The sequence below is a fragment of the Camelus bactrianus genome, chromosome 24 (assembly GCF_048773025.1).
Source record: "Camelus bactrianus isolate YW-2024 breed Bactrian camel chromosome 24, ASM4877302v1, whole genome shotgun sequence".
In the NCBI taxonomy this organism is placed as follows: domain Eukaryota; kingdom Metazoa; phylum Chordata; class Mammalia; order Artiodactyla; family Camelidae; genus Camelus; species Camelus bactrianus.
In genome coordinates, this window is record NC_133562.1 from 15669621 (window position 1) to 15695636 (window position 26016).

Below are 26016 nucleotides of genomic sequence, written 5' to 3' on the forward strand. Positions count from 1 at the left end.
ATTAACAGGCCAGACTCATCTATGGTGATTGACATCTGAAAGTGGTTATTTCAGTGAGACGTGAGGAATGACCAGAAATGGCATTAGGAAGCATTCTGAGGGTGATGGAAATGTTCTGCAGCTTGTTGTGAATGATACTTACCAAGAAATATACAATTATCAAAACTCATCAGACAGGACGCTTGAGACCTATTTTATTTTATGATAATTATACCTCAAGTGAAAAAAAAAGAATTTAAATTTAAATTTTTTTAAAAAATTTTACAAAGCAAACACTCCTTGCCTGGGGAGAGAAATCAGTAATAAATCCACATATAGAAAGAGAGACGGAATTAGGTTGATGAAATGGAAATTAAATAAATGATCATGGGTTAGGGAGAAGAATTGTGATCTAGACATTTTGGATCTACTACAGAGTTAATCACCTCAAGGTGATTAAGGGGGAGTCTCCAGAGAAAATAATTTTCTACTAAAAAATGTGCATTGATCAAAATTCTTACCAGTAACTCAATCCAGGTATTGTTAAAAATGCATGATTCATTATTTTGACATCTAAATGTCATAACTATCTTTGATCCTTTTCCTTGGGGATATCTTTCCTAAATGTGATAGAGTGGTAGAAAATCAGGAGGAGTGGGTGAACAAGAATCTCTTTCTCTGCATCTCGCTATTCTCACACAAAAGGTAAATATGCTTAGCTCCGCCCCCACCCCAAGCCTCACAGGGACTGTGAAAATCCTGGACAGATTTCAGACACTTCAGGGTCACTGTTCTCTTTTCTGAAATGCAGCTCTGCTGCTTTTCCTCGCTGCTAGGTGGGTCTCTGAATGGAGGTAGCAACTCCTGCACACACACACACGCACACCCTTCCACAAACACAATTTTCTGTCATCACATAAACCAGTAGACAATTAGATGGCCTTTCCCTGGCTACAATGGGCTCCTAAGAGATCTTCCAGTTATTCCTGCTATGTAGCTAATCAATCATGTCACCCCATGGTTACTGGAAGTGTGTTGGCTAAGTTGATCGGCCATGTCCCCTGCAATAAAACTCAACAGGAAAGCAATAAGAATTCTTCAGCGACAAAAGGAGCCCCATCTCTCCATCACTTCAATCCATCCTTGTAAAAGTTTCAGAATGGCCTTATATCTTCCTTTTGGAAGCTTTTGGTGCCATGAATGGAATGGAGAGGAAGTTCTGTTACTAGATTAATACCCACAGTGCATACTTTATATACCTTACTGTATAGCTTAAAATAGCAGTTAGGTGAAAAAAATTACTGGAATAAATTACTTGTTAGTGATTCCTCTGAAGTGTGGGTCTTAATCGCAAAAATTACCCTTTTGGTAAACATGGAAACTGAGGCAAACACTATATCAGTAACATGGCCAAGATTCCTTTGAATTAGTGTCTGAGATAGGAGTTGTAATCAGAATTCTAGTCTTCTCCCTTGTGAACCAAGAACATTCTTTTCACACAAAGATGAATTTAGCAGCATGTAATTTTCCTTCTTATCCACTAAGTGTGGGATTGAATTAGAGTTTACCTAGAGAAATCTAATTTGTAGTTTTGAAAATAAGCAAAAACTGTTAGACTGCAATGTTGATATTCTGATCACATTACATATGCATAAGAAGATAGTATCAAGCAAAGCTTTATTTACATTTCCTAAGTGGTTTCTTTTTTTTTTTTTTTTCCATTTTGTATAAACTAATGAGTGGTGCTCTTAGGGACTATGTGTATCCCTCTTTGTGTAATGGATTAAGTGTGAGTCCTGTTAAACACTAGGCCATAAATCAGACTGTGTTCTCTATGCCTAATTAAGGGTTTAAAGGGGGAAAAGGTAAATTCTTGAATGAAGGGCTCTACTCAGAAGCAGAGTTTGTTATTTCACAAAGGAAGTAGATAGATAAAGCAGAAAAAGGAGCATTTTAAGAGAATGAAAGAGAGGGAAGGTATGAAAATGCTTTAGCCATTTTATTCTGCCTCTCAGATTTAAGAACATTTTAGCTGCTAAAGAGTCCAAATGTAAGATGAAAATTTTTATTGTTTAATTAGTGCACTGAAATGTAATAATGCTACAGATTGACCGGAGAATTTTAAATGAGTCTAATTAACTAAAAAGAGGAAAACTATATGCATTGACAATGCAAAAAAAAAATCAGTTACAGAAAAGTTTTGAAGAAAATGTTCAAGCTTTTCTCTTTTTAGCTACATATATTTCTATAACTGAAGTACATTAAAATCTTAAAATATTAAACTGCTATAGATTTCAAAAACAAAATAATCACAGTTAATCTACTTATTTCATAGTGGAAGGACTGTTTATAATTTAGATAAAATTGGTCTCGGATAATACTGTTAAAGCACTGCTCTATGTTCCTGGAGTACAGCTAATGTTTATCAGCATTTTGACTATATACGTAATTAATAATGCTGATATTTGGGTTTATTTCACTTTGCTTTGTTTTACTCCTGAACTGCTCAGTGAAATACTGGGTAGTGGGGGGGGCATTTTGCTATTGAGGAAAAAAAGGAGATATCTCTTGATTGGCTGGACTTCTGTTGTATTTGCAATGAAAGGGATTAATTTACTAAATTTCAAATCATTTATTCTTTACTCAGTAAATATTTATTGTGGCTTTGACTATGACAAGTATTTGCTTAGTCCTGGAAATTTCAGCGAATTGGGCAGAGGACAAAGAAGATGAGATAACCACCTTCACGGAGTTTACAGATTAGTTAGATACTAGTTGATCATTAACAGAAGATGTTTAGGAAAAATAAGATTATTAAATGTTCTTGTTTGTGGAATGCAGAGATTCTCAGCTTATGCATAAAACATATATGTCAGAAGTAAATGTTGCATGGTCCTCAAGACCGCCTAAGACCTTTCCCATCTCCCCTGCAAGCCTTGCTCTATTCTCTCCCTTCAACTTTTATTACTCCTTCCCCACCCCACCTTCTGCTCAGTGTTGTGCCTGCTGGTGGGCATGTGTGGGGGAGGGGTGGAAGAGATTTCCATTCATTCCAGACTTCCACAGGCAATGAGCTGGTGGGATGCCAATGGAAGCAATTCCAGTCCCTTATTCCTGCCTGAAACACCTAAACTTTCCCATCCATAGTCAACATTTTGATTAGTATCCATGGTGAAACGTTGTATTTCCTAAGAGAACAATCAAGACACAACAGCTTCGTCCCCAGATTCTGAAGTATCTCTTCTCATATGAAGGTGAACCCTTTTCCAGTGCCGGCGTCGCCTCTGTTTTGTTTTATACAAACTGATATTTATGACTTTTTGGGTTTTATGTGTATGGAATGCTTATCGATGGTTAAATATCTTGTAATATAAAATAAAATAACATTGCAGGAGAGAAAAAGATCTTCTGGAATTGATGGAGACATGCCCACCAGGAGGCTGAATTGTTGAATTCTAAACCTAAAAATAGGAATGGAAATGAAGGACACAGGGGACTGCAGAGAATGTACTGTTATATGCCAAATGAATTGTTGAGCTCTCCCAATATGTATTTGGGATAGGGATTTCAGAAAAGGAAGAATTTAGAGGGCAGTTCTAACTGGAACCTGTGTTCCTTGAGTCATTCTTCACCCCTCATTTAAAGGAAGGGTTCTTAAAATACATGTGCTCTCATATGAAATTTAAATGAATGCTAGCAGTGCTTGGTAGATATCATCTATCCGTTTGAATATTTTCCTAGTTCTAAATTGTCCTGACTTTTACTGCACTTATATTTGGAAAAGCTTCTCTTCATTCCTGCAAATTTGAATGTTCAAATCCTACCCATCCTTCAAATCTCATTTCAAAGGACATCTCTTTCTTAAAGCCATCTTTAATCTCCCCGGGAGAGTTACTTCTCTTATTTTCACAAAATTTTACTTGTACATTTCTTGTGACATTCATCACTTTCTACCTCTGTTAAAAATGATATTCATGTAATTTAGCAAATTTGTAAAAGATCTATAATTGATTCATATATTCTCTCTTCTCACCACATTTATTGAGAGATTGAAGTAGTCATAAGGAAAAGAATGGTTGAATGTAGAGATGTAGAAAAGACTATAGAAAAGACTATAACAACAGCAACAGTGTCTCTGAAATTGTGGCCCACCTCTGTTCTGGTGCTATAGGAAATGTATGTTATTTTGGCATAGAATAGTGACCAGATCTTTAACCAGACTTACTTACTATGGACTGTTTATACTCAAATATCCAAAAGGAGAAGTAGAATCTTAAGAGTCGGCCCATAAAACTTGGCTCACTGTCAAAGGAGAGTTGTATAAATAATTGTTTTTTTGTTTTAGTTTTTTTCAATATACAATCAATTTACGTCTTGCTTTAAATGGGATGATATATCTTCTCTTCTTTAATAATCAGAATTGGTTATTAAAGAATAATAACTTACTGCAAAGCAACTGAATATGTATGTTTTCCTTTAGCTGGCTCTGAAACTTCTGAAGCACTGTTTCACAGAAAATAACAAATTATATGTTTACGGATGTATGTGTGTATGTGTATGTGTATATATATGTGTATGTATATCTGATTACCTAAAGTTAGGTGTTTCTGAATAGAAGAGAAAACATTGGAATGAGAATACATATGTGAACGTAATCCAAATTTAATGTATTTGAAATGTACAGTAAAACTATAATACACCTGGATAGAGTTATGCAAATGGCATGGGCAAATTTTTTGCCTGGGGATAACTTCAGTGTGTTCACTAAATCCATTTTAAAAAAGAAAGAAAGAAAAAGTGGAGATAATAATTTGATATTTAAAAAAAAAACTGATGCATAGCTTTTTCTTATTCTAATGAATTAATAAAGTAAATATTTTTAAAGAGTTAGCATAATCAGCTCTTTATGATTATGCACTGTCTCTGCTGAATTTCAAACATTTTTATTACTTCAGTCAACTGACACTGTTCTCAAAGGAACCACCTTACTATAATTGTTTTCATCTTTAGACGTATGTCTTTTCATTAGACGTAAACGTTCATTTCGAGTTAGGAGTATTTATTTTCAAGCATTACAGTTTAGAATAATGCAAACAATATGGGATTAGGGTCAAAAGACTTGTGTTTGATTCCTAAAACTGATTTAGCATGATACCTTGTATGCAATGTAATGTTTTTAAGCTTCATTTCCTCTTTTGTGCAATAGAGGGAAAAATATATGTTTGCATTGTTTTGAGGATCAAATGAGCTAATGTATATGAAAAAACACAGTACTGTTTACATAACTATTAGTCAGGAAGTAACCTTACATAAATTATCCAGTATGAGTGCTGCTGTTGTTTTTCAGATACTCAAGATAAATAAACACATAATTAAATGTGTGGGTCATAGAGCCATTTCTTTCTTTGCTTAACAATAACTTTATTGACCTAAACAATTCACCAACAATCTAAGAAGTTGAAAAGGTTACAATAAACTTTCAAGGCTTAACACATTTTTTTGTACTTCGCTAACAAGGTTAACAGTCCAACTCTTCATGCATCCCAACCTGGCAATTCCGAATACTATTAAAAAGACACATGTATTAGCTGTGCAGTTGTTTACATATGCATCGTGTTTTATGCTATAGAATGACGACTTTACTTTAAAAAATTAGCGCTAAGGCACGTCATGGCATGATCCACGGCCACGGCGCTTTGGTCTTGCATTGTTTAAGATGATGTAGATGGCTCAACGTTGTGACAAATTGCACCTTCAGTATTAGTTCTGTATCAGAAGAGGCTGGGTTTTTTGCACCCTTTCAGCAAGGTTTGGGAGATTCCCAAGGCTTTGGGAGATTCCCAGCCCAGCAGAAAAGGGTTAAAGGAGTCCAGCAGAGGGGAGTAGTGCGGAGTGAGTGAGTGAGGCTGAATGTGACTGTGTGTGTGTGTGTGTGTGTGTGTGTGTGTGAGCGAGCGCGCGCGCGAGCGCACAGGACAGAAGCATCGAGTTGCGGAGCGGACTCGTACACAAGTTCCAAAGGCCACCATATCCTCGGTAGTCGGCCCTCGGGGGGCCAGAGGGGCACGGCCTGCACAGAGCTGGCAGCGCCCCGCCGATCTGGGGGCTGGGTTGGAGTATGAGGGGTCTCGCGAGGGTTTCAGGGCGTGGCTGGAGTGGGGGGCGCGCGACGAGTGTGCGCGGGTGTGCGCGCGCGAGAGGGCGAGTGTGAGCGCGGTGAGTGTGAGCGCGGCGAGTGTGCGGCCGCGTCGCCATTCCCCGTGACGTCAGAGTGTATTGTTGTGAGCCGGGCCGAGCGGAGCATCCCCGGAGCTGTCACCGCGGCGGCTGCGGCGGCGGCGCAGCGCGATCCCCGCACGAGCGAGCCCGGCCGGCGCCGCCCCCGCCCCTGTCGCCGCCGCCGCCGCCGCCGCCGCCGCCCCCGCCCCCGGCCCGCCTGCCGCGCGCCGCCGCCGCCCGCGCGCCCCCACCCAGCCCACCCCACCCCCTCGCTCCATCCCTCCCACCCGCCGCCGCCGCCCGCGCGCCTCCCCCCGCGGAGTGAGTGCGGGTCACCGGGTCACTGGGTCATTGTCTCCGCGCCCGAACCCCGAGCACCCCGTGGAATCCCCCACGTCATCATCAGCACCATCAATGAGATGCAAACATGAAAGACAAGAGGAAGAAGAAGGACCGCACCTGGGCCGAGGCTGCCCGCCTGGTACGTACCGCCCCCCGCCCGCCGCCCGCCGCCCGCCGCCCGCGCGTCCCGCCGGCCCCGCCGCTCGCTCCGCGCCGGCCCGCGGCGGCGGAGACGGCCACTTCCAGCCCGAGCCGCCGCCCGCTCGCCGCGCTCCTGCTCTTTGTTATTCTGCGGGAGTGGGCTCGCCCGGGGCCCCCTGTGTGTGTGTGTGTGTGTGTGTGTGTGTGTGTGCGTGTGTGTGTGTGCGTGCGCGCGCGGAGGGGCGCATCGATTATCTCGGGGAGCCCGGCGCCCGCCGCGCCCGGGACCGCCCGGGACACTTCTCCCGGTACTTCGCTCTCGGGGCTTGGCTGTGCCTCCTCCACGGATGAATTTCCGAGCGCTCGGCCCCGCTCGACTTCCCTCTCTGCTGCTCCGGAGACCTTTGTGTGGCAATTACCACTCCCTCCCGGCCCCTCCACCCCCCGGAATTTCATCAATAACTCTCTGTGCACGGTCTGTGTGTATGTTCGGCGTTTGTGAGTTCATACATTTTCCACGTGCATGCACGGTGTGTGTCCGACCCGGACTTGTGGGGCGTGTGCATATGGGCTAGGTCGTTGCGTGTCTGTGTGCCGTGTCGTGTGCATTATGTATGCACACTGATACGTTCAGTGTTTTGTGTGGATCAAGTTCGTTGCAGTTTGTAGGTATTGTGCTCTGCTCGATGTTTGTGTGTACATTCCGTGCACGTGTGTGCAATTTGTGAGTGTGTGAGTCGGGGTGTGTGTGTTCGGTGAAGTTGGGTCAGTGTCATTTGTAGCGGGAGGATAAGAGTGTACAGCTAGGTGTGTTTCACTGCTGGCTTCCTGGGCGGTGTTACTTGGCTGCTTTTCCTTTTCTTTAACCTTTCGGAGCTTACGTTTTAATCAGCGAAAGAATGTCTCTATAGAAATGCTGGTTGGCAGAGGGACGTCGGCGTCTTTGGTTTGATGCATGTGTATGTGTGGGTTTTTCTCTTTTTTCTTCAGCATCTTCTTTTAAAAGACAGCTGTAAACGTTGTTTTTTTAAAGGATATTTCTGTACAGTGTGTCTCACGGGAATGCAAGGCATTACATTTGAAGCTCAGCCTTTCAGGATTTCGGCTGCATAAATTAAATATTTATTCACCAACTTACTGTCTGTTATAAATTGGCCAAAAGAAAGCAGACTGCATGCAGCAGGGGGGAAAAAGACCTCAGGATATGTTATTGGGTTGACTTTGTGAAAATTGTTTTACTATGATTTTTTTTTAAGCTTTTAAGTAACTACATCATGTTCAAGGAGAACATTTGTCAAAAGTAATTATCTGAGTTTGGTTGAAGGGCCTTGCTGGTATGTCTCTGGATTCTGGCAAGGGGTTTTAGATAATTGGCCCTATTGCCCTGGAAAGAAGTGACAGAAGTCCTTTTTAATTGCAATCTAGTTATTGGTAGCTGGAGTGGCCAGGCCCCGTTGTTTCATCTTTTAATTTGTAGTAGTGTATGTTATGATTTCTCCTCTGATCTGTGATTGTGTTAATCACTATATCACTCACGCTCCCGTGGATGAATGGTCAGGTGATAGTCATTCTCTAATGAACTGCATCTGGGAGAGGAAACTTATTTGTGAGGAATATGTGAAAACTAAGCAGTAAGTGTTAAGTAGATGCCAGATTGATGTTATCACTGAATCTTTGCTGGAGCAGAGTACATTACTTATTGTTTGCTCAGCTATTAATTCAGAATTGTGTGGGGGTGTGCAAGGTTTCTGGAAATGCATTATTCAGGTTCCTTGGAGTGGCAATCAAGTATTATTGGAGAGCTTCAGTGTATGTATTTTAAACAAGTGAACAGTGAGTTGATTTATAAATATTTTAAAATAATGATTCATGAATAAGCTATATCTGCCTGCAGAGAATTATTTAATAAATAACAGTCTGATGGAATTTAAAGCTAACCACTGTATTCATTCAGTGTATGTTGCTATCCTTGAAATCACTGTGCTTTATTTGATCTGATTATAACAGTGAGTGTATTGCTAAATCTTAAAATAGGTATCTGAGTTAGTTTTGTGTTAAAAGTTGCATTTTCCTCTTGCAAAGTTCATCGGTGGGAAAAGACAAACTAGGAGTCATCAACACAAAGGAATTAATGATAGACCAGATGTCTCTATTTTAACCAGACATATTGAACTAGTAGTTATGGTAATTTTTCAATTTGGTTCAAGTTATTTTTCCCCTGGTAGTTGTACAAATGTGTATGTATTCAAAATGTGACAGTTGACATAAAATACTGAATAAAATAGCAAGTAATTGTAACTGGAAATATCTTTTTCAGAAATTTGCCATTTGTAGTAGTGACTTATCACTCTTAATTTATTTTTGTGAAAAAAGAGAAATAGTTCTGTTTGGGTAGCAGTGACCATTTTTCATGTTTTCTTTATGATTGCATGAATGCTTATATACTGGTTCTAAACTTGCATGAAAAACATTTTTACTCTTATAATTGATAGCATTAATTTACACTCAGTGAAAACGGAGTGCCCTTTTTTTTTTAAAGCATTTCTGTAACATAAATACTATTGTGTATTTTACACTACCACTGCTGATTTTGCTGTGGTTGTTAAGGATTTTTAACAAAAAACTCCATCAAATGTTAAACCAGCTGTCTGATTTTAAAAGTAAAGACTAAGGATGGATGGAAAATATGCAACTCAGTATGTGGTTCTTGCAGTATATGAACTAAGGAGAGAGTGTCCATATTAAGAATAACCTTCCAATTCAAACAGTTTATACTACTTTTATATCGCTATATCCATATATATGGATATACATCTCCTACTGTGTCTGTTTGCATGTGATTATCTTGAATGGGAGGATATTAGGACAGAGGAAATGCAAAATAGATTTTTTGAACTGGGACCAAAAGCTTATGTTTAAATGTAGCTTTGTGTTCATTTTTAAGACAAATGTATATGGAAGAACAATTCTCTCTAGAATAACTAAGAACTTCGATTCAACAACAGAATTTTTGCTTTCCTTCTTTGTGAGAAAAGTACACACTCTCCAAATCTGTAAACTCTGAGTGACAACTCCAGGGATTTTGTTTTAGAGAGAGATGCAGCCATCCAGCTCTACCAATTTTCTCATAGAAGTATGTCATGTTTGTATGTGGTGGGCTTGTTTATCTAAGGAAAGGAGGAGTGGTGGCATAATTCCCCTGTATTTTCAGGAATGCAGAGATTATTAACAGGCTGCCATTTAAAAATAGAAAAATGACATCTCCCCTCCCACCCCTTTTTTTCTTTCTGCCCTGCATCAATAGCAGAAATTTCAGCCTTCAGCCTCCCTCCCTCCCCCTCGGCCTTCTGCAGTTGTGGTTACTTAGCGCAGTGCCATTTAATATGGAGTCTGCTCCCAAACCAGATGCATTTTCATCTGTTTTATCGGCTCTTCTAAGGGTGTAGAGTCTCAGAGGATCCCACAATCACATGGAAGTATCTTCTGTCTTAATATTTGTAGACCACAATAAGAATAAAAATCAAAACCATAACTCATGTCGAGCTGGGGCTTTGACTTTAATCCTTTTGACTTTTATCTCAAGTCTTCACTCTGTTACTATAAATACAGTTTATACCATTGTGAAAGGATCTTCATGCTTCTTTGTAAAAAATGGGGATTTGACAGGACTTTGTTTTACTGCACTGAGGGGTTTCTTTGTTACTGACTTAACACAGAACATACTGATATTTATATATTTATTCTAGGTTAATTCTCTCTCTCTCTCTCTTTTTTTTTTTTTTTTTTTTTTTTGGCATGCACAAATGTTGCTTTGAGAAGTGCTTTTTGATAGTTTCATCACTTTGTTCTATAGGGAGTGCTGCTGTTAAGATAATGATTCAGCATATTAATTTGTTCCCTGAGTTTCCTTCTATTTGTTTCATTCCTTACAATCTTTGTTTAGTCTCACTGGCACCTGAAAATAAATCTTAGCAATCTTCAATAGCTTTGTGCTTGGTAACATGGCTTGATTTATTTGCTTGTAGTTTGGATACATTCTCACAGATAATGAATATCAGTGGATTTTTTTTTTTTTTTTTTGGTAGTTCAAGGTGACCTTTGGAAAAAAAATCTAATGGCAAATTTGCCTCATTGTTGGGAGAAAACAGGCACTTACCCATTTATGGCATAGCAAAGTTACTGAAGGTTTTGAGTAAATTGAAATTTTGTAAATCATACTGTATTAAAAATGAAGTAGGGGGTTTATTAATTAAAGGCAATCTGTGTGACTTGCACAGTGAAGATTCTGTTGCATAATGCATTACATTCTAGATAAACTGTTAGAGTTTCTGTCAAATAAAGCTGAGTGGTAATGATAGCTGTTAAAATAGAAAACCGTTCATAATTGTTGATTTACTAGTTGTCTTGCGTTTTTTCTTTGTGTTTTAGAAATAAGTAAAAATTGTGAGGAGTGGTGAACATGGGGGTGGAGGGGGAGGAGCACTGGTCCTGCTTTTGGCATTTTCTCACAGCACTAGTGCTGCTCAGATTTTAGGTTATGACCAGGCCCTAATAACAGTTGAGAACATTTTGACTTGTGATTTGGGGTGAGCCCCAAAAGTGCACCTGAGCATAACTGTGACAGTGCGTACTGGCTTCTGAGTCTGGCTAATGTATTGGCAAATGCTGTTTTATTTCCAATAGCTTACATCCCGGGTTGGTTTGATTCAGCTGTTTTCTGTGAGCCACACATAGCATCATCTTTTTTCTGTCTATATCTCATCATCTTTCTTTCAGTTATGAAACCTAAATTTTCATTTTGCAGTTTGAAAGATGGAAGAGAGTTTAGCAAACTCTGTGCCTCTTTTGAAAAAAGAATCTGCTTTAAGTCAAAAATGTGTTCAAAATAATGAGGAATGTGAACTTCATCCTAGTGTATTGGTTGTTAAGTTTTTATTTCCTGCTGACATGAAAGAGAATTTTCAGAAAACTGTTCTAAGTTTTTCTCTTTTTAAAAAAATTATTTGGTGGCAGATGAGCTTTTAGACTTGTAGAGTTATACCTATAAAAAAATTTCACCACAGAAAAGCTGGCTGATAAAGTAATTAAATTTAAAGTGTGCTAATGTCTCAACACTTCACTGAAATGCATTGGAAATATAAAGTATGAATATTTTGAGGGTTTCTACCTTGTATATGGTTCAAATCCTGGGGACAGTACAAAGATATATTCTCAAGGGTTCAGTAGAGACAAGAAAAACTGGAGGGTGAGTGAGCAGACACCATCTGTGGGCATCACATGAATGATCAAGAGATGCTAGTTTACAGATTTACAGACAGGAGAAGCTATGCGGTGTGCAGTGACTGTAGAAGACTTAATGGATTAGAGGAAACTTAGTTTGTCCTTGAAACGTGGGTAATGTTAAACACGTGAGGAGAGGAGAACATTCTAAGAGAGAGGTGCACGCGCAAAGGTTTAGTGTCAGGCGAGAGGATGGATTCCAGTGACAATGGACAGATCAGTCTAGAAATATCAGAAGACTTACGGGTAGACATGGCAATGTCAGTAGACACTGCAGTAAAGTTGAAAATTAAATTGTGACCAGATTGAGGAGGGATCTGAAAGTCATTTTAAGACAGCTGGACCTTGTGAATTGTAGCATGGGGCTGGTGGAGTAGGGCGTAGTGGAAACATATGCACACCCCCAAAATGAATATTCCTTATAGAGAGGGGACACCGGTGGTCTGGGGGTGTCTCTAAATGCTTGCATTACTTGGCAATAGAGTCTGAAACCAAAATTGATGTTAGAAATTTTATTTTAAATAACACAACTTGGTTCTGTCCCATAGCCTTTGCCAAAATGAGGCAAAGTAAACATCAATAACTACTATACATGACATTTGTAGAAAATGTACGCAGAGCACTCATTTGCTAAAAATACTCCCTTGAGAGCAGTAGGTAGCTAGGGTTATCTCAGTAACTCATTCTCCTAGCGTGTGATTTAATGATGTGCCCATATCTTCACCCGGTCTGTAAGGAGCAGGGCCGACGTAGATCTTTTTTTAAAAAATTCTGTGCTGTGTTTCTGATTTTTTAAAAATAATAAAGGCATTTGAACCGATGTGAATTAAACTGATGGTTGCTTGGAGGCATGGGGAGGATAGTCTACCTCAGACTTATTCCCTGCCTTTCAGACTGCCTGCCTTTCACATCTCTTTCTCTCACTCTTTTTTTAAGCGACAAAAGTTCGCATGGTTGTTGTTGTTGTTACTTCATAATTTAAAATCCCTCCCCCCGCCCACCAGGGTCATCAGTAGCAGATCCTGGCTCCTTCCTGATGGGGCGAGGAGGAGGAGCGTCTATACAGAACTGCTTTCAGCTGTTTGCCAGCACTGAGTGCCTTGATTGTTCCGCTTTTGTCCCCGCACAGTTGGTAGCTGTGGAAATCTAGCCCTGACTGAAACTTTCCCTGAAGAGCCCTTGGGGAACAAATAGAAACATTATATGATTAGTCACATTGTTTTCATTATTAAACAAGCCTACATGAAAGGATAGCAATTAACAGCTTTATCTGCCTGAACTTAGACACCTACCTCTCCTCTTCCCTCAATATTCCCACTTGAAGTGGTAACAATTAACTGTTGCTGGTTTTAATGTCGGTAACTGACAACACTAAATTGGGAATAGGCACTTCTCCTGGTTGATTGACACATAGCCCTCTGACACATTCTTCTGTAGTTTTAAGGCAAATTCATGCCCTGGGGTTAGAGCCAAAGGGCTTGGCAGAACATTGACTTTAATAGCTGAAATGTATAACTTAAATGACATCCAAGACCTTAGCTTTGGTGGAACTTTTGGAACCTGAGGAATTCTCCAAGGCCGTGCAATTTATACTTAATGGACGAGCTTAGAACGCATAAGATATTTTTCTAAGTATATAGATATATAATATACTTTATGAAGCACTTATTTACCATGGGTTTATTTTGCTTGTGTCTTTAGCATACATTAGTTCATGAAAAACTGGATAATGATTTTTTAAATAATTTCACAGTTGGTATTTTTTTGGCAAGTGTTCCATTCTTCACTTATCCTATGGTTGATTTATTTTCTTTTTTCCCCAATGGTTGATTTCTGAATATATTATTTATGATTTAAAACAAGGAAGGAATTGAGATGGACTCTTCATCTTATTCAGAAGTCTAATTGCATTGCCAAGATTTTGTTAACTATCATGTATTGAAACCTATTTTAATAATTTCAAGGAATTAGAAATGGAGATTGGATCTTTGGGCTTGTTTTCCAGCTTACTCGTAGAGAAGACATGATATTTTTTATGTCATAAAGAAATGACTACACACGTAATTTGTGCGTGTATGGAAGCCTTGTTGACGTGACTGCAGAACCGAGTCGCTGTCTGGACCATCAGGCCTCTGGATGACCTTCCCTCTTCTCTCCCTGTCCCTACCAGGCGCACGTAGCAGATACTCTCATTTTTAAAGTGTTTATAAGAAAATCTCCTTCTTTCAAAATACGTGTTGTAGTATCTTCAAAGCCTCACAATCAGACATTGTCACTCCTGAATTCTTTGTTTAGTCTAATGTCTTGTCTCTTCTAAGTCATATCCTAGAAATTCAATTTAAATGTTTGGAATTCAACTTTGATATCCCCCTCATTCTCTCTCCATCAGTCTTGCTCTTTGTTGCTGGCTGGAGGGTCTCCTTCTCTCAGTTTCCCTGTGAGTGGTGGGATATCTCAGAATTCTGCCTCCCCACTCCTTTTTTATTCTCGCTTTTCTTCTCTTCTCTAGCAGCCTCAGTCTCACCCGCCTCAGTGGCAGTTCTCCCAGGATGAGGACTCCAGCCTTGGTCCTTTCCCTGAATTCCAGATTTATCTTATCTATTTCTATTGTTTATATCTCTGTACTATGGATATTTCTACTGAAATGTATCCAGCTCAGTTAAATATTTATTGGATACCTCCCACAAATGTGCCATGCGTTGGGTACACAAAGAGGAAAGGACAGCGTTCCTTTCTGGAGGGGACTTATCTATATGAACCTAAACACCTCCTATCTGGGGAGGTTAGTAAATTCTGTCTTCTAAACATAGCTCACATTTAGCTCTTCCACTTTTCATTCAGTATATTTTATAGAATTCTAACCTTCCAACTAATTTTGTCTCTAGTTTCTTTTCCAAATCTTACTTACTGAAGCTGTATCTATCTGTCTGGAACAGATCTAATCTCACTGAATCATTCGTCTGCTTAAACTTGTATGATTCCCCATAAGGTACAGTCCAGCGGGTCATGGGAAGCCCATTTCAATATCAGCAATCTTTTTTAAAGAGATGTATGATTGTTTTCCCTCAGAATATACAGAATTCAGAATGTTCTGTCCATTATACCTCACACCATTATACCTTTCCCATCCTATAGCAGTTTCTACAGCCTTAGATTTATCTTAAGTTCTTTTAAAATGCAACTAAGTAGTTATTTTTAACATGAGATAGTTAAATTTATCAACATACTTTATCAACTTCTGTGCTCAACTTTATTTCTTGTATTATACTCCTTCTTTCTAAATTGCTTCTTTTAACAGCTTTTTTTTTTTTTTAAACCATGAGGGTCTCTGGGTTCATAAACAGTCTTTGTATTTCTGAAATGTTTTTGTTTTGCCTACTGCTTAATAATCTTTATTAAGCATTTGCATTTTTAGTTAGTTATAGACTTACACGACACTAAAATAATTTAAAAAAAAAAAAAAAAAAAAGAAGAGAGTGGGCACATGGCCAAATCTCTGTGTCACCCACATCCTATCCCCAAATACTTCCTCCTCTTATCATTTTAATCTGAATACAGTCAAAATTGGGTGTACAGAAGTAGTCAACAGCAACCTTTAGGAAATATTAGCCCTCAGATATGTGGATTAATTCAAAAAGACCTTTTCACAAAGCTCAGCTCATCTTTCATTTAAAAAAAGAAAGGAGAGAGACTTGGTAGGAAAAAACTAAGAGATGCCACGTTGCCCTCACCTTTGAGTGATAATTTAACTAGTTGACAATTTTTTTACCCTTAGTACTTTGGAAATGTTTATTCATTAAGTTCCTGCATCAATGTTTTAATACCTTGTCTACAGTGAGGTTCATTGTTATTTTTAAGAGGTATTGTGCTTTTTGTATCTGAGAGTTGTTACATGTTCTCTTTATCCTTGAAGTTCTGAAGTTTTAATATTGTCTTAAATATTTGTCTTTATATTTGGTACCTAGAGTATACTTTTTTAAAGAGTATGCTCAATTGTTGCCTTTTATGCTTTAAAAATTTAATCATGTTATGGTAAAGAACTTACCTATTGTATTATGTCCCCATCAGGCCGTGAATTCTTTGAAATCTTCTAAGAGTTCCCTCAACATCTAATAGTTTAGCTTATGAATTAGAAATTATTTAAAAATAAAATGGAAAGGACTCCCCTAATACAGAACTACAGAATGGAATACAGCCATCAATGTGCTGGCTCTATCAGTCAAAACTGTGGATTGTAAGCAATAAAAACCAATTCTTGCCAACTTAAAGTAGAAGATGAGTTTTGTTTTTGTTTTTTGGTTTGTTGTTCTGTTTTGTTTTTGTGGAGGCCATAAAGTAGTTTATATAATCATCAGGAAGGATCCGAAAAAACATACTGGAAATAGAGGCAGGGATCAAGAGAGGGTGGGCAGCAAAAACACACAAAGTCGTGCTACAAGAATAGTGTAGTGGGACTGTGGCCATGGGCACTACCACCCTGCTTAGTTGCCACTGTGACTTAGTGCTGACATAGGACACTGCTGTTGCTGCCAGTGTATCATATGAATGTATCATAATCTGCTCTGTCTTTGCATCCTGGGCTCAAGATTCAAATTCACAGGCAAAGGCCTCTAATTGTCAGACTCTAGTTCCTGTGTCTATACTTTAGGTGCTGGGAACTGATGAGAGGGTGGAGGATACGGCCTCTTCAATACTGTAGTGGAAACATCTCCATTTGCATTTTTGTAGCAGCAATAAAGTCAGTGAGGTTGAACCTGGGTACCCTACCTCTTCCCCACCTCCTGCTCCCAGCAAGTCTGCTCCCCCTTTCTTTCTTCTCTTAGCCAAAACCACTACCATCTTCACAGCTTTTCAAACTAGAAGCCTTCTTATCATCATTAATGCCTTTTTGTGCCCCCCCCCTTTTATCTGGTAATCACTGAGTTCTGCCAGTTTTATCTTCTTTCTTCAAATCTTCAAATCCACATGCTAGACTTATATCCATTTCCACTGTAATTTACCCTGATTCAGGCAGTATATGAGTTCAAGAAAGAACATAGATTAATGACAGGTTTAAAAGTCAGGCAGATTTATGTTTGAGTCTCAGTGCTTCCACTTACTATGTGTTTGACCTTGGACAAATTATTTAACATTTCTCAATTTTAGTGCAATTGTCTATTAAAGGGAATAATGACATTACAGAGTGGTTGGAATATTTAAATAAGATAATGTGCACAATGTACTTAGTACATTGTCTGACATTAGAAGGTGCCAGTTTATGTTAGTATCTGGTCGTTTCCATCTTCTCGCCAAGTTGGTGCAACAATCTTGTAAGTGGTTTCACTGACTCTAGACTTCCCTCCACTCAGAGTCATTCTCCTTATTGCCTCTGTAGCCACTTCTTTAAAGGTAGAACTGGTTCATTGTATCCGCTTGAGTCTTACTTAGTTCCTGTTGGAACAGATGGCATTGTTTTAAAGTTGGTGATTATAGAAAGTTAGGGCACAGTAAAGGAAGAGAACAAGGGATAGCAAGGCAAGCCAGCAGGAAGATCTTACTCTCCTTAGACTTGAAGGGCCAAGAAGAGCAGAGAGTGGCTACTGCAGTGATGTGGGCTAAGATCACAGGAGAAGGGTACCTGACCGACGCCGTGACCACAGGTAGTGGAATGTAGCCACTGCCAGCCCTCACTTTGGCAAGGGGGGCAAACATGGACATCGACACTGACTCTGTTCTCTTTCTGTCCACTGATCTCCAGCTGGTGCCTCCTATTGGCTGAACCCATCCATAAGTCAGAGGAGAGAGGACCTCGAGGTCACTGAGGAAAGTCATAGATGTCGGGCTGCTGGATCACAGAGCTGGGTGGAGTTGCTAATGGGAGTATACAATGTTCCTCTTTCTCAAAACCTTTTATTTGCTTCCCATTACTCAAAGAGTACCATCCCACTTATTTTAAGATCCTTTAGGTTTGTCTTTTACATACGTCTCCAGTTTCATTGCTTGATTCTCTTACCATTGGCATTTGAAACTCCAGTCGTATAAAAGTACTGGGAGATCCTTGAACTTATCAACTGTCCCATGTTGTGTCTTGACTTTGTACATGTTGTTCCTTCTCTTTGTAAAATCCTCCCTCTCTCTCCTTCTGTTTCTTTTTATCTGGTCCACTTCTACACATTCTTCAGATTTCAGCTTCCTTTGAGAAGTTTTTACATGTTCCCAAAGCGCTTCATAGTTGGGACAATATATTATAATCAGTTGTTTGCTGTCTTGTTTATAACTGTTTCCTCAGTGCCTAATGAACTACCTCATATTAAGATAGTGCTGATTATAGGTGAATAAAATGAATGAGTCAAAGAAGACTTTTCAGAGAAGCTCTTGGAGCTAAGTCTCTAAAAGTTTTCAGAAGACCCGGAGAATTATAAAAATTATGTCCTGATTTCTTTCATTCAGGGTCGTTGCTGAACTGTCATGGTACAATCTGGAGAAGGGATTGCATTTCCTGAGAATCAGTTGGACAACTGATAGATTTTGAAAGTCTGTGTCCCCTGTCAGCCCACTAGCTCCTTTAATTACTTGTGGATAATAATTTGATGAAATTAATAGCAATGAAAAATACTCAGTTCCTACCATTAACACATTAGGTGCCACATGAATGAAATAAGATATGGATCTTGACCTTTGGGAAATTAACGTAAAAGCCCCCTTAGGGCCCAAGGGATACCTTTTTGTAAATTTAAAGTTGCATGTTGTAGTAGAAATTCAGTAACCTGAAAGTAATTTTCTTCTACATCTGATTTTAATAAGGTACAATGACAGTCTTTAAACGTTTTCTATGACTTACAAACGAAGAGAAGAATTATCTAGTACATTGGTTACAACACAGATTGGAAACACTTGCTAAGTAAATAATCTTTATACATGTAAGTAAAATATTTATAAGCTTGATATCATAGCCTCCTTTTGAGAGTATAGAAACCTGATATAATGATGGAATAGTCTTTGTACATCAGTTATAAAATATGCTATTACTAAAGTAATACTTAAAATAACTGTTACTAAAATAATTGTTAATAATGGCTAATAAGAGCTGATACTTTTGGGGTACTTACCTGCCTGATACTGCACTAACTTGCTACATGCCTTGTATTTGTTTAATCCTCAGAGCAAACTTGGAAGACACATTGTAATATTATCCACCTTTTTTAAATGAAGAAATTGATATTTAGAGTATCTGTTAGTTGAGTTTCTCTCAGTTGCAAGTGTAATAAATTTAGTGCAAAGTAGTTTCAGCAAAAAGGGTCCCATAACTGAGAAATCCAAGAGTGGACTTGTAAGTAGGTGAAGAGATACAGAAAATGTCATCAAAGTATTTGCTTTTTCTCCATTTTCCATCTTTGTTTTTTCTCATCTTAATACTGCAGACAGGATCTGATGAAGTCTTGGGCAAGATAAGGTGGTCACTGGCACCCCAGACCTGTATCCTCTAAGCTTATTAGCACAGCAGCATAAAAAGAATCTCTTTCCCTCCTGCCCCTCCTTATTACTATTATTATCATTGTTGTTTTTTAAATGCCTTCCCAGGGAAGTCTTTACTTTGTCCTACTTGGCTGATATGCCCATCCCTTACCCACAGCAACGGGGCCGGAATCAGGTAGTGTGATGGATTGCCACACAAAGATCACATAGAGCAAAAGAAAATGAGACAAAAGCACCAACAGAAGACAGATAGAAAGCATGCTGGGAAAACAAATTGTAAGTGCCACTGCCTTTACTTTCAGAGAGGGTGAATTAACTTGCTGAGCTAGTAAGTAAGTGGTGGAGCAGTGGTTAAAGTCCACGTCTGCCCAACCTCAGAGCTCTAGAGCTTAAGCATATTAAAGTTAGATTCTTTATTGTCCATTCTTTCTGGTATTATTTTTTATGAGATTTGTTTTACATTTTCAAAATGTTAAAGCCAAAGCAGCCATGGCAAAGATTCTAAAGATTTCTTTGGAGTGCTTCCTCTGAAACTTACTTTCCTGATTTAGAGGCTAGAAGTTACAATGGATGGTTTCTGTTCTGTTTTCCTTCACAGATCAGTTTCTTTAAATAGAGTTATATATGAATGGTCTTTACATAATATTTATAACATAGTTTAGCACAATTCAGGATCAGAATTCACAAAATGTATAATTCTGCCTAAAACTTCCAAGTACTTTCTGGATGCAAGTGAATATTTTTATTCACTGTCTAAATGCTGAGTTTTCTTCAGAGGGTTGATCATGACCCTTAGAGGATGTTGGTTTGGCAAAAGAGAGCGAAATGTTCTCCATAGTGTAAATCCTCACTCATTTCTCTGAATATTGAGATAAGATCAGCATAAGATAATTACTTCTTATTTCATGTAGAATTCTTTGGCTGTCTTACTGCTTTCATTTCTTATTTATTCATTTAATGGCATTTCTCTTCTCCTGGAGCTTAAATGAAACAAAGGTTGTACTTTAGAAAATTTCTTCTCCTTCTCCCTCTTTTTTTTTTTTTTTTTTTTTCTTTCTCTTAGCCACATGGAAATTTAACCATACCTTTCCATTTTGGATGAAGGTGGATGTTACTAAGCATTGATGCTTATTCATGGTCTGCTCTAGGCAGAGTTGTTACTGTGTATAAAGAGAAAAACACATTTAACCCACCAGGATCTTTAATGAGAAAATGAGAAAAATAAAGACACTGTTAAATATAAACAAAAATATGTCCTGTTCTCATCCTTTCTCTAATTTTTATATGTTTGTCTTATCACTTTTAGCTAATGCTGTCCTCACAAACCAAGTTCCAGTAACTAAGTAGGAACAGAGAGACTGTCAGCAGGGAAAAAAAAAAATCAATGGGCAAATACAGATATTGCATTACCTTTTAATCTTCTGATTGCTTTTTTTTTTTTTTTCCTGTTTTCAGAATTCACTATTGAGTGAGCTCAGCTTCGTGGTAGGCAATGCAAGATTCATGAAAGTTAAACAGGTTTTTTTTTCCATTTGTTAAAAGCTTCTCTGGAAAATGAGGCCCTTTTAAAACTAACCCAGTCTTCTCACTCCATCTTTTCATGAAGTGTTGTCTCTTATTCTCTTGGTGCGAGGTGATAGTCATTGGCAGCTTTATGGAAAGAAGGGACTTGAAGCACATTACAGGTGTCCTCTAGGAAAATGAATGATGAAGAAACACACAGTAGGACTTTAATAAAATTAGTGTGTTTCCTATATATATGTATATATAGCAATATATATATATTTTATATAAATAGTTGACCCTTGAATGCTGCAGAGATTAGGGGCCTAGACTGTCCATGAATTCAGAAATCTGTGAAAGTTATAGTCGGCCCTCCCTACCTGAAATTCCTGTGTATCTTTGGTTATGCATCAATGAATTCAACCAACTGGATCATGTAGTATTTACCATTGAAACAAACCCACCTATAAGTGGACATGCAAGATTCAAATCTGTTGCTCAAGGGTCAATTGTAGCTTCAATCGTGTTAGATAGACTCCACAGAGAGAAAAAGATTGTTTTCTACCAAGTTATTTTTTAAAAATCTCTTCCTCTGTCTTTAATGAATGGATGACTGGATATTTCATTATCAGCAGTAGGTTGGCGTGCCGCTCTTTGATTTATCCTCTTAGGGACATGTGATGGGTGGCACTTCTTTTCCCCTTGAAGTCAGGTGTTACCTTGTGGGTGGTGTAGTCCCCTCTCGCCAGCGTTTGAGTCCCCTTTTTCTTTCCTGGCTGTGTCGATCCCAGAAGCGGGTGACAAGATGGAATTTTAGTCCCACTGGTTCTTGACTGGATATATAGATGTGAGTGAGAACTCAGCAAAGATTTGGAGGTTGGTTTTTACCGCTTCATATCCCTGCCTGTCCTGCCAGATACAATCCTGATAGAAAAACGGATATTTTCCTTCCAGGCCACCTTTTCCCTTTGTTTATGAGACACTAAATGCTTAATTACATGCTTAAGAGGTGAGTAAGGCAAACAACGTTAAGTCCCTTTTTTCTTCTTCATTACATTAAATTGCTGTGTAAAAGCATCCTTTCCAGTAAAAATCTTTGATATTTTTAAGTCAGAACACAATAGAGGATTTTCACTACAAGGAGAATTCTTTTATATTCCCTCTTAAGATAATTGTTTATATTTTTGCCTGATAAAATCATTGCTTTTCCTTCTGTCTGCCTACTGAGGAGGAAAGGTTTCTAACCAGAAACTGTAGAACAATTATGGTTAATAGGGAATTGAGTTCCAAGATCGTTGAAGAGATAGAAAAAGGGCACCTGGACATTTTCAGTGAGTTTAGGTTCCCAAGTCCAGACAAATTGTGTTTCACATTGAAAAGGTATGGCCAGATTTCCTCACCATTGAGAAGAGGAAATCAGACACTGTAATAACACCTCCTTCTTTCTTTCTCTCCCTCTCTCTTTTTCTCTTTTTGGCCCAGAGGAGTGTGGGAGCAACGACACCCCCACTTAGGGATTCTGTTTCCCATCGGCCTCAGAGAGGCCTGTCTCCATTTCTCTTCCATTCAGGGCTCCATCACCTTGGGCTGTTTCCCACCAGTCTCCGCTCGTCTGTGGATGCGGCACACACAGACTCCCGATAGCTGACAGACGCCCCACTGAGCCCTACCTTTTCATGTAGGAAAAGGGGGGGAGAAATGAAGAAAACTTGTCTTGAAAGCCTGCAGAATTCTGTACCACAAGGAATGTGGTGACCATATGCATCTTAAACCAGACAAGCAACTCACCAACCCTTCAGCTCACCAGTGTGCCGCCATATCTATTCCACGCTCCAAAGCAAACCCTCAAGACCAGATTTCCTAGACTTTTCTACCAGACTTTTGCTCAAATAGGGGTGGAGTTGTTAATGCATAATCCCTTACCTGTTAAACTGCCTTTTTCATTACAGCGTAATTTACTGGTAGGCGACACTGATTTTTCACAAGGAATTCCTTCAGAGATTTTTGGCCTTTATGTGGGGGTGCAGCTACTTCATTATAACTGTTATAGGCAAGCCACCGCTGCATCACTCGGGTCACAAAGCAGACTTTCATTTTCTCATTTTAATTCCCGCTAATATGGAGCTGATCCATGTTGTTTGTCTCCCTTGGCACCAGGTCCCCTACAGAATATGCTGATGTCTCTTCTCCTTAGGTTCTCCAGACCTGATGGCAGGTGGAGTTCTTTCTTAAAACCTGAGCGTCAGGGTGGTTAACAGAACTCTCAGAGCTTTTCCACAGGGAGGGTTTGATTCCTCATGGCCCTGGTGCCTACTGCCTGTAGTTGAGTGACCTCAAGAGGAAAACATCTGCCCTAATTTATCTCCAGGCATAATTTAGAAACACTGAATGGCAACCTCTGGGAAAGATGTAAGTAAGACTGTATGCAAGCGCTAATTTAGAGTTGGTTCATACGTAAGCTCTTGTTTGTGTTTCTTTCAAAGGGATAGCTATTTTGATCACATTAGATTTCTTTATCCTCATACCTCAACGTGGCATTATGGTATAATGAGCTCCCAGCCTGGTTGTATGCAAAACTCAGCGGGTAAAATCAGGACTCAGGAAGGCTAGAAAGCAATAGGGACTATCTGATTTCATAAAGAATCTTTTGTTGGCAAACGTTAGTCTTAATGTTCCATTGCCTCCCGAAAGAGACTCAGCCCATACTTCATATCAACAAATATGGGCTGATTGAAACCAGTTCTGTTTGCTTTGTGCCCTGATAAATGCAGCCTTCATTCCTCTAGCACATAGTTTTAAAAAAGGGACCAGAAAGGGGAGCGTGGATGGAAAGTTGGAAAATTTGGCTAATATCGAGGTAGGTAGTATATCAAGTAGAATCTAAAAGTAAGCGCCCCCCCCCCCAAAATGTGCTTAATATAAATTGTGATGTGGATGCTTCCATTATATCTTAATTACTTGAGTACAGCAAATCTGGTGGGAGATCTTCGACTTGGTTTTTAGTATAAATAATTATGGTAGATTTTTACACATGATCCCAATTAGAAACAAGAAAGCACGCATTGCATAAACTTTTTCATCTACAGAAGGCTTGGAAGTCCTATCACTAAAATATTAGGCTATCTGCTTCATATTTTTTAAAGGTTGACCCTCATTCTGAAGCCAGGGATTCAGAAATTCTTTTAGCTGTTATTCATCAGAGTTGAGTTCTAGGTAAAGAGCTCTTACTGCTAGAATTATTTATCACTCTGCCCGGTAAGTTCGTGACTTTCACAATTTAAATTTTATACAGTTTAATTTTTTGTCTCTGGATGATCAAAGTGCGTGTTTGACAAAGGGCTAACACTCTACATTTCCAAGTTTTATTTCGTTAAGAATTTGGGTTGCCAATGATGAGGAAATAAGTTTCAGTAACAGCTACTCTTTTATTCATCTTCTAAAGGAATCGAACATTAACGGGTTTAGAAACAGAATCTGTTTTGCACGGTTTTTAATATCCTGTGAAAAGAAACAACAAAGGGCTTAATAATTAGTATAACAAACACCTTGGTCATGAACAGTGACTGAAATCCAACTCTAACCAATTTAGTTAAAAGAAGAACTCATTAGAAGACTTGCATAAACATAAACCACTAAAGGAGAATAAAGTTCCTCAGTAACACTGGGAAGGAAGGAATGAAGGCCTCTCTAATCTCTGCTCTCTGTACAGCACCCTCAGTTTCTAAGCCTGGCTTCTTCCACGTGACAGGGGGGCTTCCAGCAAATTGCAGGGCCTCATCACGTGATGTTATTACCAGAAAGCAACTGGCATTTGTTTTCTCGAGTTTTAGGCTACCATATCCTGGGGAAGATCTATGATTGACCCTCCCTGTGTCCCCTACCCCTGCCATCCCACCCCACCCCCCCATCGTTAGTGGTGACTCCAGTGGTGACTCCAGTATCTACAGGAGTAGGACAGTTCCCATTGACATCCAAGTCGGAAAGGGTATTTTTTCAGAAGAAGAGAATAAGAAGTTATGCCCACAGAACAGGAAATTCAGAACATCAGTCCTTCCTTGTCATTGTTTATCTTGTTTCCATTCATCAGGCAGGTTTTTATTAAGTGCCTACCCTGTGCCAGGTAATCTGAAATAAAGCAATGACCAAAAAGAAAAAGAAAATATCATGATGATTCTCACTGCTTCTATAGAATCTGAATTACAATACCAACACTGGAATAGGGTAAGAAAGGGTCCTTTCTGTGGGACCAAAATTAGCATTTTGAATGCATATGAAAGAAGACCAGGCTTAGTTTTCCTTCCTTCTGTTTTAAGTCATTTCCAAGTAAATTAGATGTTTCCCACCCTCCCCTCCTCAACTGTAGTAAACCCGAGGGTAAGTGTCTCCAGAGATGGTGATAACGTGTTTTATTGTATTTCATTTTGGGGTGTGTGTGCTTGGTAAATATTTGTTAAATCAATGAATTATTGAGGAGGTGATGTTGTTGTCTCTAGTCAGGAGAAAAGGGTTGCTATTAACTGTGACAAAGCAAGCATCATTGTTTTTGTCATTCTTCAACATTTAAGTGGTCAGAATCAAATAATCCCATATAACAAAGTCATTTTCTACAATTATCTCGAGATGTATTTTGCAACTAATTCCTTCTGGCAGCTACATCTGGATGCTGTGTCATTTCAGGCTAGTCTGTGAGAATAACACTGAAGAATTTTCCTGACTCAGATTGAATGATGAGTAATGCTTGCTTTGGAAAAAATTCAATATACCTGTTTTTTATTTTCTACACTGTGCTGTGCAGTATAAGGTATATAACTATTTCTGTTGTTGTTTGAGCATTCATTATTATTTTGTTTTGTAAGTGATCTTTAAAACAGTTGTGAAATAGTGCATAATTTATATAATATATAAGTTATATCATATAGAGATTATATTAATATATAGTTTAAAGATGAGGGAAGTGATTTGTGCTTCTAAATACAAAACTATTTTAAAAGTATGAAATTTCCCCCTTCAGCTTTTGTTTTTCTGCCATTCTCCAGGGTAGCAGTTGTTAACCATTTGAATATTTCTATCTGGTAGGAATGTGTGTGTGGGGTTTGT

The 26016-nt window shown here is 38.9% G+C and overlaps 1 protein-coding gene across 1 annotated transcript in view; it reads left to right on the forward strand.

The window, feature by feature from the left end:
• The first annotated feature begins 6498 nt into the window (after window positions 1–6498).
• ASXL3 (ASXL transcriptional regulator 3) overlaps window positions 6499–26016 on the forward strand; it is a 160491-nt gene continuing 140973 nt past the window's right edge. The window contains exon 1 of the mRNA XM_074352218.1: window positions 6499–6679. Coding sequence (XP_074208319.1) covers window positions 6626–6679 — 54 coding nt within the window. The 5' untranslated portion in view covers window positions 6499–6625. The remainder of the gene's footprint in view (window positions 6680–26016) is intronic.